The sequence below is a fragment of the Pseudophryne corroboree genome, chromosome 1, assembly GCF_028390025.1.
Source record: "Pseudophryne corroboree isolate aPseCor3 chromosome 1, aPseCor3.hap2, whole genome shotgun sequence".
Taxonomy (NCBI): Eukaryota; Metazoa; Chordata; class Amphibia; order Anura; family Myobatrachidae; genus Pseudophryne; species Pseudophryne corroboree.
In genome coordinates, this window is record NC_086444.1 from 872,461,321 (window position 1) to 872,474,139 (window position 12,819).

The following is a 12,819-nucleotide window of genomic DNA, read 5'->3' on the forward strand; positions in this document are numbered from 1 at the left end:
CACAGTGATATTTATCACTTTTCAGGCTTAGTACATCTCCCCCTCTCTCCCTCGAATAAAAAGAACCTGAAATCTGATGGATGCATGTCACAGGGATGCTGCTGCTGGGGTTACTACCTATCTGTGACTGTGACATGGACCCATCACAGGGGAGGGTTGAAGCTAGATCCAAGTGGGCTCATAGGTTCTTCTACTTTGACAGAGACAGTCACATGGTCAGATCACATGATCTGATGACTTCAGATGACGTCAGGGGGGACGTCCACTGAAAGGAAGTTCCTGTCACACTGTGGGGAAGCAGGGAACGTGGGTACAGCACTGTGTACAGGTACAGCTTAATGCAGTGAGTGCTGCATGCCTCGCAGTCGCTATAATGTGTTTAGTTCTGATGACACACAGTTATAAAATATCTATGTTACTTGGGCTGCTTCCAGTTCCTACACGAAGGAGAGGCGGAAAGCAGCACATGTTTACACTCATGTACAGGCATTATTATTTGTTACTCCATATGTGAGCGATTGTGCTGTACATAATGGTGATACTTATTTTCAATAATATATGACAAGGGAAATTTTAATATTAGATGCTATTTATGTGTCCTTTCCTGCATTGTCATTCAAAATTTGGCCAAAACAGGGCACATTAATAAACTGCAACAAGTACAGCAAATACGTCCCTAGTTTTTAGGTCACTCAAAGATCTTTTATATTAGTTCTTCGTTGTTTATGATTACTTGTCTAGTCTTCCGTCCTCTTCTTTATTTAATATATGCAATTCTCAGTGTCTTGTTTTATTTTGAATCTTGTGTAAGCGCTTTGTAAATGTAATAAAGCTGCCACCTTCCTGTAGTTATGTCAACTGTAGAGGGTAATACAACTGTATTTTGGCTATTGGTCATATGGCGCTGGGTAGGAGTAGTATACGTCTTGTATGCAATGTAATTCAATTTTATCATGATCAAGTTCAAATATGTTGTGCTAGGCACATATAATAGTGTTCGATTCATTTGGGGGCACTGTGCTGCCCAATATCCCAGTATCTTTGGCTGCTCACGTATCTGCATGTTACATCAATAGGAACAATTCTGGTTTTACTAGTAATGTCGCTGGTCGTGGTGTGTTATTCCAGAGCTCATTGAACTGCACCCTTATTGTTCCACATATGGCATGCCAACTAACAGAGACCATTCCCACTCGTGGGTGTCCACGCCACCAAACCCGCAGCGTGGTGAGCGCAGCGAGCCCGCAAGTGGCTTCATTGCACATTTGCCGCCCCTCCCCCCCCCACCTCCCACCTGCCGGCCATCTCAAAGCTGGTATCCCGGCATCGGTATGGTGACCGGTCACACATACCCAACCTGTTGAAACAAGAAGTTGCAATTGTATTTTATGTAGGCCTGGCACAGGGGCTGATTCAGATATGAACTCAGCCGTGTGTCTGTAAACAGCGGCCTCGTCCATCTCTTCTGCGCACGTGCACTGGCTGCAGTGCGCATGTGCGACCCTTCTCCTTGCGGAAGGATATGGCCACAAGATGAGTGATAGCAGCGGGCTTTCGGGTGGAGGTGACGTGGCGTTTTGAAAGCATGGCGGGCCAAACCGAGGCGTGCCAGGAGCGTGTTTTGGGATGGCTGCGTGTTATCACACGCAGCTGCTCCGGTTAAAAAAAATGGTGGCATGCCACCTGACAGCGCAGCCAGGGGTCAACCATAATTCAATTACATTGCGGACGCATCGTGAGGCGGCACAACACAAATGCTGGGCGGCCTTGCCCTGTACAGGATGGTCCCCAGCATGTGAGTAGATGGATGCAGATCTTGCTGCGTATGCAGCGTCCATCTCTGAATAACCCCCATAGTGCACATTCTACAGCTGCTGACCTGCATGCAGATTTTGTAACTTTGCATGTGCACTCAAATGTGTTTCTAAAGGCCCACACACACACACACAGAGCAATGTGTCCTCCAGCGACACACCACGAGCGGCGGGACCCAGCAAGGTGCCAACATCGGCAAGTGCACACACACTTGCCAAGGACGGTGGTGGTGGGGAAGAACGAGGCCATGCCGCATCGTTCTCCACCTCCTCAGATCTTTCTGCCTGTTCGAGAGACCTGAGGAGGCGACGAACGACCCGCGGGTGCACGCATCACATCGTTTACATGCCTGCACAGGGTCCTTTTTTAAACGAAGTGTCGTTCCGATCAGTTGGAAACGCCCGCATCGTTCAAAAAAATCTTACTGTGTGTGGGCACCTTTTATTGCTTCTGTTTGTGCTAATGAGAAATTAGTGTTCACGCTAGGCTGTTTTAGCAGGGAACGCCCCATTAGTGATGTCGTGGGGGATGGCATACCCCATTAGTGACATTGAGAGGCCTGCCCCACCCCCATTGGTGATGCAGATGGGGCTTCGCCCCCTCCTCAGCTGCCGGGACCCCTTTTTGTGCGCACGTATGTTGCCCCCAGTATACCACCGCCCTGCCTATAGAAATTCCTGGGGAGAACACTAGGAAATGATAGAATGGATGTTTGAAGAAACACCTGCAGAGACACGCCTTCCAAAAGGAGCATGTCTGTACAGTGTGTAAGAAGTGACAGGATCACTAATGCAGTCATTTAACTTCTTTTTCAGCAGTCGTTCTGCACATGCATGGTCTGCTGACTACACATGTGCTAGTGATTAGTGCTGGGCAGGGATCCTACCGATCCCTCTCTGGTAGTTTTTGAGTAAAGTAGCCCTTAGGCTACAACCACTAACACCATCTGAAGATGGTGTTAGCTGCCTGGGCTATGCAACAAAAAAAAGCTTTTTGCATGCAAAAATTTGGAATTGCAAAAGATGTCTCTGATATCTCCAATTTCTGCTGCGGTTCCCTGTACGTAAATTCTGAGGACGTGTACGCAAGTTCATGAGAAACAGGTAATGACGTATTCAAATGTTAAAATATTTTAGCAACAGGCCCATTAAGTAAAATGTAATATTGTGTCTTTCAAGTGTGTATCAAACCCTTAAATAAATTACTCTTTAATCCAGAATAACTTAATACATCTTTTTATAACAGTAATTTATATATTCTGTTTTTGTTTTTTGTTTTTTTACATAAGTCCTAAAATGGGCTACCTAATGTCGTCACTTGTTAATCTTTTTAGACTATACTAGTCCTAACATGCTTCGGAAAGGCACGTCGGAAAATAGTGACAATGTGATATAAATGACACATAAATAAATCAGAAATAATTCAATGGAAATTCCCTGTATCAGGACCATCTAGCAGCCATCATTAAAGGACCTATTATTGAGCGGTTACCTCCAATCTGAAACAGTAAAAAGAAGCAATCACCTATTTGTGTTTTATTTTTTAGTAATTACTGTATATATTTCACACAAAAACAGCCATTGACAATCTCTGTAACTTTGTTGTGGGTAATTTTTCTTTCTTTCCTTAGCTCCTCTATAGCAACAGCAATATGCGAAACCTGAAGTTACTCAAGTCTTTGCAATGTGCGTCCGTTCAAGGCATGGGCTCACCGCAATGCAGCTCCATACGTACTGACACTGGAACAGTCCTCATTGGATCAAACTATGGCTTTGTGGAGCTGGATCCTGATACAGAGCAGGTAACTAAATCCTCTCTGTGTAAAAGTACTGGCGCTGATGGATTGCTACAGTGATCCACAACAGTATAACACAGTAATGAAGCACTGTAAAGAAAAGTCTACTATTAAGGCAAACCTTCCTGTACATTTTATGGAGTGTGGTATAGTATGTGGACAATGGTATTTTAAGCTGAAACCTAGGTCTAAAGGGGGGTACACATGGAGAGATCCGTGTTTAAAATCTAAGCAATGTGACTAGATTGCTTAGGTTTTAAACACGGATCTGTTGTGTGTATGCCCCCCAGCGATAGGGCCGCGCATTGCTATCGCTGGTGCTAGATTGAGCCTGCATGCAGGCTTAATCTAGCGGGTCGCTCACTTTAGCGCTGTGTAAAGTGAGCGGCCCCTGTTGTCGTTTCCCCTCGCTGAGCGTTAAGATTGCTCAGCACACATCTCTCCCGTCAGTACTGGCCTCAAGACTTAAGGGGGGTACTGACGGGAGAGATGTGTGCTGAGCGATCTTAACACAGACCGCTCAGCACACATCTCTCCCCCCGCTCAGCACAGCGCAATGTGCTGAGCGAGGGGACGGACGGACAGGGGGGCGCTCACTTCACACAGCGGTGATGTGAGCGACCCGCTAGATTGAGCCTGCATGCAGCTCAATCTAGCACCAGCGATAGCGACACGCGGGGCCGCGCATCGCTATCGCTGGGGGGGCATACAGACGGCAGATTCGTGCTTAAAATCTAAGCAATCTAGTCAGATTGCTTAGATTTTAAACACGGATCTCTCCGTGTGTACCCCCCTTAACTCTAACCTTAAGGGAGTATTCGATTAACTGTGTTAAATTACCAATGCTAATTGATTCCCTGGGGCTATTGAAGTAGCCCCGAATGCAGCCTGCTGGCAGCACTTTTCAGGGATTTTTTTTCAAGACTGCTGCAAGCTCTGAAAAAAGCCCCCGATAAGGAGCCAGTTTTCTTGAGCCGCGGTAGTGTTAATTCATAGGTCTGTGAACTTATCACAGATTCTATGTGTGGAATTCAATTGTCTAATCGCGCAGAGTCGCACACAACTCGGTTTTGTAGATGGATCTTGCAGTTGTTAGCACTGTGTAGTCTCTGTTGCTGAGCACACCCAACTATGGACATTTCTGACTCATGCAACTCTGTCATGGCATCACATGTGGCTGAATGGGTGTAATTGGATGGCAGTGGGTCGTTTGCATATAGGCCGTGATGCACATAGGCCGTTCTGAGGCGGTGTGTGCACGTCCGCACTGGTGGTGTTACTTCCACAAGCGGACATTCAAAATGTGCCCCCAGAAAGTCTTGTACCTGTTGGTAAATCATTTGCAAAATAAAACTTTTAGTATTTTTGGAACTGAACTAACCCTTTTATAAGATACTTTGTAAGTCTTAGCTTGAAGTGTTACTTCATCAGAGAGAAACCATGTATTGTATTCTCATGACTAGATGGCTGCTCAATGCACCAATACTCATCTGAGAATTTATTTTGATTCTAAGCTTTATTTTACAGTTGTAATCTTTTTGACACATACTGTATTGTGTGCACACATTTATCATTGAAATTTTTTTTTTCTGTCTCACTGCAGATCATTGTTGATGTCTCATTAACATCAGAGAGCTTTCTACCTGAAGACGGAAGTGGTCAGGTTGTTGGGATACAGGATGTTCCTGACCAAGAGTCAGTGTGTATTGCCACTGCCACGGGTGATGTAATTTTATGTGGCCTCATCACTGGTCAGGTAATTTTCATGGGGCTGATTTGTCTGCAAAAATAAGTGCGTCGAGGGTCACAATTTAAATTCATATTGTTGATATGTCAGACTCTACAAAATGTCGACATGTTCACAAGGAGGACATGTAAAGTGCAGATGATAGGGACATACTTACCCCTGCAACCACAATTTTACAACATTAGCTGCAGCCGCCGGATTAGATTTAGGTTAGATTTGGGGTACTTAGCTCCGCAACTACTGGAACAGTCACATTGCCGATTGTTGGTATTAGCATGTCAGCATTTAATCAGTGTCGACATTCTAACTGTCAACAAAATATACCAAACCCTATTCTTATTATGCCGGGGTCATTATGTAAGTTTTTATTTATGTAATTATTTTCCTTTCTTTCTTTTTCTTTTTACCATGTATTTATGGAATTCTTTATAAGAACTTTGCTGGGGTAGGGGGAAGAGGCGGCATAGGCACTTGTGAAGTGCTGCTTCACTACTCTTCCCGGCCACCTTCTAGAGACCCTCCGGGAAGGGGTGTGGGAGTAGTTCACTAGTTCAGCTTTCACCTTTTTAGTACCCAAGAACTGTGCTCCAACAGCTGCCCCAGTTTATAACTCTATAGTAGGCAGAGACCGGGCTTGCAGCCAGGGTACTGGTCAGGTGTGGGACCATTATTGAATTTAACCCTGCACTAGAATCATGGCAGGGGAAGCTTTCATCATGGGGAGGTGATAATCAATGGTAGTTGCACCTTTTCAGCCAACCAGAATCCGCCGATAGCTATTAGGAGCTTACCCTGAATAATAAGATTTTACTTACCGATAAATCTATTTCTCGTAGTCCGTAGTGGATGCTGGGGACTCCGTCAGGACCATGGGGATTAGCGGCTCCGCAGGAGACAGGGCACAAAAATAAAGCTTTAGGATCAGGTGGTGTGCACTGGCTCCTCCCCCTATGACCCTCCTCCAAGCCTCAGTTAGGATACTGTGCCCGGACGAGCGTACACAATAAGGAAGGATTTTGAATCCCGGGTAAGACTCATACCAGCCACACCAATCACACCGTACAACTTGTGATCTGAACCCAGTTAACAGTATGACAACGTAGGAGCCTCTGAACAGACGGCTCACAACAAGAACAACCCGATTTTTTTTTGTAACAATAACTATGTACAAGTATTGCAGACAATCCGCACTTGGGATGGGCGCCCAGCATCCACTACGGACTACGAGAAATAGATTTATCGGTAAGTAAAATCTTATTTTCTCTAACGTCCTAGTGGATGCTGGGGACTCCGTCAGGACCATGGGGATTATACCAAAGCTCCCAAACGGGCGGGAGAGTGCGGATGACTCTGCAGCACCGAATGAGAGAACTCCAGGTCCTCTTTAGCCAGGGTATCAAATTTGTAGAATTTTACAAACGTGTTCTCCCCCGACCACGTAGCTGCTCGGCAGAGTTGTAATGCCGAGACCCCTCGGGCAGCCGCCCAAGATGAGCCCACCTTCCTTGTGGAATGGGCCTTGACAGATTTAGGCTGTGGCAGGCCTGCCACAGAATGTGCAAGTTGAATTGTGCTACAAATCCAACGAGCAATCGTCTGCTTAGAAGCAGGAGCACCCAGCTTGTTGGGTGCATACAGTATAAACAGCGAGTCAGATTTTCTGACTCCAGCCGTCCTTGAAATATATATTTTCAATGCCCTGACAACGTCCAGCAACTTGGAATCCTCCAAATCGCTAGTAGCCGCAGGCACCACAATAGGCTGGTTCAGGTGAAACGCTGACACCACCTTAGGCAGAAAATGAGGACGCGTCCGCAGTTCTGCCCTGTCCGAATGGAAAATCAGATATGGGCTTTTATACGATAAAGCCGCCAATTCTGACACTCTCCTGGCTGAAGCCAGAGCCAGTAGCATGGTTACTTTCCATGTAAGATATTTTAAATCCGCCGATTTGAGTGGCTCAAACCAATGGGATTTGAGAAAATCCAAAACTACATTAAGGTCCCACGGAGCCACTGGGGGCACAACCGGGGGCTGTATATGTAGTACTCCTTTTACAAAAGTCTGGACTTCAGGAACTGAAGCCAATTCTTTCTGGAAGAAAATCGACAGGGCCGAAATTTGAACCTTAATGGACCCCAACTTGAGGCCCATAGACAATCCTGTTTGCAGGAAATGTAGGAATCGACCCAATTGAAATTCCTCCGTGGGGGCCTTCCTGGCCTCACACCACGCAACATATTTTCTCCAAATGCGGTGATAATGTTGTGCAGTCACCTCCTTCCTGGCTTTAACCAGTGTAGGAATGACCTCTTCTGGAATGCCTTTTTCCCTTAGAATTCGGCGTTCAACCGCCACGCCGTCAAACGCAGCCGCGGTAAGTCTTGGAATAGACACGGTCCCTGCTGAATCAGGTCCCGTCTTAGAGGTAGAGGCCACGGATTTTCCGTGAGCATCTCCTGAAGTTCCGGGTACCAAGTTCTTCTTGGCCAATCCGGAGCCACGAGTATCGTTCTTACTCCCCTTTGCCGTATAATTCTCAGTACTTTGGGTATGAGAGGCAAAGGAGGAAACACATACACTGACTGGAACACCCACGGTGTTACCAGAGCGTCCACAGCTATTGCCTGAGGGTCTCTTGACCTGGCGCAATACCTGTCCAGTTTTTTGTTGAGGCGAGACGCCATCATATCCACCTTTGGTTTTTCCCAACGGTTCACAATCATGTGGAAGACTTCTGGATGAAGTCCCCACTCTCCCGGGTGTAGATCGTGTCTGCTGAGGAAGTCTGCTTCCCAGTTGTCCACTCCCGGAATGAACACTGCTGACAGTGCTATCACATGATCTTCCGCCCAGCGAAGAATCCTTGCAGCTTCTGCCATTGCTCTCCTGCTTCTTGTGCCGCCCTGTCTGTTTACGTGGGCGACTGCCGTGATGTTGTCTGACTGGATCAACACCGGCTGACCCCGAAGCAGGGGTTTTGCCAGGCTTAGAGCATTGTAAATCGCTCTTAGCTCCAGTATATTTATGTGAAGAGACATCTCCAGGCTTGACCATACTCCCTGGAAGTTTCTTCCCTGTGTGACCGCTCCCCAGCCTCTCAGACTGGCATCCGTGGTCACCAGGACCCAGTCCTGTATGCCGAATCTGCGGCCTTCTAACAGATGAGCACTCTGCAACCACCACAGAAGAGACACCCTTGTCCGTGGCGATAAGGTTATCCGCTGATGCATCTGCAGATGTGATCCGGACCATTTGTCCAGCAGATCCCACTGAAAAGTTCGTGCGTGGAATCTGCCGAATGGGATTGCTTCGTAAGAAGCCACCATCTTTCCCAGGACTCTTGTGCATTGATGCACAGACACTTTTCCTGGTTTTAGGAGGTTCCTGACAAGTTCGGATAACTCCTTGGCTTTCTCCTCCGGAAGAAACACCTTTTTCTGAACCGTGTCCAGAATCATTCCCAGGAACAGCAGACGTGTTGTCGGGGTCAACTGAGATTTTGGGAAATTCAGAATCCACCCGTGTTGTTGCAGCACTACTTGGGTTAGTGCTACTCCGTCCTCCAGCTGTTCTCTGGACCTTGCCCTTATCAGGAGATCGTCCAAGTAAGGGATAATTAATACGCCTCTTCTTCGCAGAAGAATCATCATTTCGGCCATTACCTTGGTAAAGACCCGAGGTGCCGTGGACAATCCAAACGGCAGCGTCTGAAACTGATAATGACAGTTTTGCACCATGAACCTGAGGTACCCTTGATGTGAAGGGCAAATTGGGACATGCAGGTAAGCATCTTTTATGTCCAGGGACACCATAAAGTTCCCTTCTTCCAGATTCGCTATCACTGCTCTGAGTGATTCCATCTTGAACTTGAATTTTTGTATGTACAGGTTCAAAGATTTCAGATTTAGAATAGGTCTTACCGAGCCGTCCGGCTTCGGTACTACAAATAGCGTGGAGTAATACCCCTTTCCCTGTTGTAGGAGGGGTACCTTGACTATCACCTGCTGAGAAAACAGCTTGTGAATGGCTTCCAATACCGTCGCCCTGTCTGAGGGAGACGTTGGCAAAGCAGACTTTAGGAACCGGCGAGGGGGAGACTTCTCGAATTCCAACCTGTAACCCTGAGATACTACCTGCAGGATCCAGGGGTCCACCTGTGAGCAAGCCCACTGCGCGCTGAAATTCTTGAGTCGACCCCCCACCGCTCCTGAGTCCGCTTGTAAATCCCCAGCGTCATGCTGAGGGCTTTGCAGAACCCGCGGAGGGCTTCTGTTCCTGGGAAGGGGCTGCTTGCTGCCCTCTCTTACCCTTTCCTCTGCCTCGGGGCAGATATGACTGTCCTTTTGCCCGCTTGTTCTTATAGGACCGAAAGGACTGCGGTTGAAAAGACGGTGTCTTTTTCTGTTGGGAGGGGGTCTGAGGTAAAAAGGTGGATTTCCCGGCAGTTGCCGTGGCCACCAAATCCGATAGACCGACGCCAAATAATTCCTCCCCTTTATACGGCAATACTTCCATATGCCGTTTGGAATCCGCATCACCTGACCACTGTCGTGTCCATAAACTTCTTCTGGCAGATATGGACATCGCACTTACTCTCGATGCCAGAGTGCAAATATCCCTCTGAGCATCTCGCATATAAAGAAAAGCATCCTTTAATTGCTCTAAAGTCTGTAAAATACTGTCCCTATCCAGGGTATCAATATTTTCAGTCAGGGAATCCGACCAGACCACTCCAGCACTGCACATCCAGGCTGAGGCGATGGCTGGTCGCAGTATAACACCAGTATGTGTGTATATACTTTTTAGAGTAGTTTCCAGCCTCCTATCAGCTGGATCCTTGAGGGCGGCCGTATCAGGAGACGGTAACGCCACTTGTTTTGATAAGCGTGTGAGCGCCTTATCCACCTTAGGGGGTGTTTCCCAGCGCGCCCTAACCTCTGGCGGGAAAGGGTATAATGCCAATAACTTTTTAGAAATTAGCCCTTTTCTATCTGGGTTAACCCACGCTTCATCACATACATCATTCAATTCCTCTGATTCAGGAAAAACTACAGGTAGTTTTTTCACCCCCCACATAATACCCCTTTTTGTGGTACTTGTAGTATCAGAGATATGCAAAGTCTCCTTCATTGCCGTGATCATATAACGTGTGGCCCTACTGGAAAATACGTTTGTTTCTTCACCGTCGACACTAGATTCAGTGTCCGTGTCTGGGTCTGTATCGACCGACTGAGGTAAAGGGCGTTTTACAGCCCCTGACGGTGTCTGAGACGCCTGGGCAGGTACAAACTGGTTTGACGGCCGTCTCATGTCGTCAACTGATTTTTGTAATGTGCTGACATTATCACGTAATTCCATAAACAAAGCCATCCATTCCGGTGTCGACTCCCTAGGGGGTGACATCACCATTACCGGCAATTGCTCTGCCTCCACACCAACATCGTCCTCATACATGTCGACACACACGTACCGACACACAGCAGACACACAGGGAATGCTCTATTGAAGACAGGACCCCACTAGCCCTTTGGGGAGACAGAGGGAGAGTTTGCCAGCACACACCCAAGCGCTATAATGTATATGGGAACAACCCTATATAAGTGTTGTATCCTTATAGCAGCTTAAATATATTTCTCTAACGTCCTAAGTGGATGCTGGGACTCCGTAAGGACCATGGGGAATAGCGGCTCCGCAGGAGACAGGGCACAAAATAAAAGCTTGAGATATCAGGTGGTGTGCACTGGCTCCTCCCCCTATGACCCTCCTCCAAGCCAGTTAGATTTTTGTGCCCGGCCGAGAAGGGTGCAAACTAGGTAGCTCTCCAGAGCTGCTTAGAATAAAAGTTTAGTTAGGTTTTTTTTATTTTCAGTGAGTCCTGCTGGCAACAGGCTCACTGCATCGTGGGACTAAGGGGAGAAGAAGCGAACTCACCTGAGTGCAGAGTGGATTGGGCTTCTTAGGCTACTGGACGTTAGCTCCAGAGGGACGATCACAGGTTCAGCCTGGATGGGTCACCGGAGCCGCGCCGCCGTCCCCCTTACAGAGCCAGAAGAGACGAAGGTCCGGTGAAAGCGGCGGCAGAAGACATCCTGTCTTCAAGACTAAGGTAGCGCACAGCACCGCAGCTGTGCGCCATTGCTCTCAGCACACTTCACACTCCGGTCACTGAGGGTGCAGGGCGCTGGGGGGGAGCGCCCTGAGACGCAATATAACACACATATACCTTAGCTGGCAAAAGGAATACATCACATATAGCTCCAGGGCTATATGGATGTATTTTTTCCCCTGCCATTTTACACAAAAAAGCGGGAGTTAAGGACGTCGTGAAGGGGCGGGGCCTATCTCCTCAGCACACTGGCGCCATTATTCCCTCACAGCTCCGCTGGAAGGACGGCTCCCTGATTCTCCCCTGCAGTACTGCATCTGATTCAGGGTAAAAAAGAGAAGGGGGGGCATTTTGGCAGCAAATAACTAGATTAACAGCAGCTATAAGGGATTAACACTTATATAAGGTTATCCCTGTATATATATAGCGCTGGGTGTGTGCTGGCAGACTCTCCCTCTGTCTCTCCAAAGGGCTAAGTAGGGTCCTGTCCTCTATCAGAGCATTCCCGGTGTGTGTGCTGTGTGTCGGTACGCGTGTGTCGACATGTATGAGGAGGAAAATGAGGTGGAGGCGGAGCAGTTGCCTGTGTTAGTGATGTCACCCCCTAGGGAGTCGACACCTGACTGGATGATTGTGTTTAAGCAATTAAGTGATAATGTCAGCAATTTACAAAAAACTGTTGACGACATGAGAAAGCCGGCAAATCAATTAGTGCCTGTTCAGGCGTCTCAGACACCCTCAGGGGCCCTAAAACGGCCGCTACCTCAGTGGGTCGACACGGATCCAGATACAGATACTGAATCTAGTGTCGACGGTGACGAGACAAACGTAATGTCCAGTAGGGCCACACGTTACATGATCACGGCAATGAAAGAGGCATTGAACCTTTCTGACACTACAAATACCTCAAAGGCGGGTATTATGTGGGGGTGAAAAAACTGCCAATAGTTTTTCCTGAGTCTGAGGAAATAAATGAGGTGTGTGATAAAGCGTGGGTTTCCCCCGATAAAAAACAGCTAATTTCTAATAAGTTATTAGCACTATACCCTTTCCCGCCAGAGGTTAGGGCACGGTGGGAAACACCCCCTAGGGTAGATAAGGCGCTCACACGTTTATCTAAACAAGTAGCGTTACCGTCCCCTGATACGGCCACCCTCAAAGAACCAGCTGATAGGAGGCTGGAAAATATCCTGAAAAGTATATACACACATACTGGTGTTATACTGCGACCAGCAATCGCATCAGCCTGGATGTGCAGTGCTGGAGTCGCATGGGCGGATTCCCTGACTGAGAATATTGATACCCTGGATAGGGACAATATTCTGTTAACTATAGAACATTTAAAGGATGCAT

General features: G+C 47.5%; 1 protein-coding gene across 4 annotated transcripts in view; it reads left to right on the forward strand.

Annotated features, from left to right (window-relative positions):
• The first annotated feature begins 216 nt into the window (after nt 1-216).
• The window catches only part of ELP1 (elongator acetyltransferase complex subunit 1), a 291,962-nt gene continuing 279,359 nt past the window's right edge, over nt 217-12,819 (forward strand). For 2 of the 4 annotated variants that reach the window (XM_063920050.1, XM_063920054.1), the window contains exons 1-3: nt 217-328; nt 3,446-3,616; nt 5,214-5,366. In XM_063920050.1, the coding sequence (XP_063776120.1) occupies nt 3,467-3,616; nt 5,214-5,366 (303 nt within the window). In that variant the 5' untranslated portion in view covers nt 217-328; nt 3,446-3,466. Of the gene's footprint in view, nt 344-3,445; nt 3,617-5,213; nt 5,367-12,819 lie in introns of all 4 variants that reach the window. The other 2 variants (XM_063920051.1, XM_063920052.1) reach the window with 2 other exon arrangements.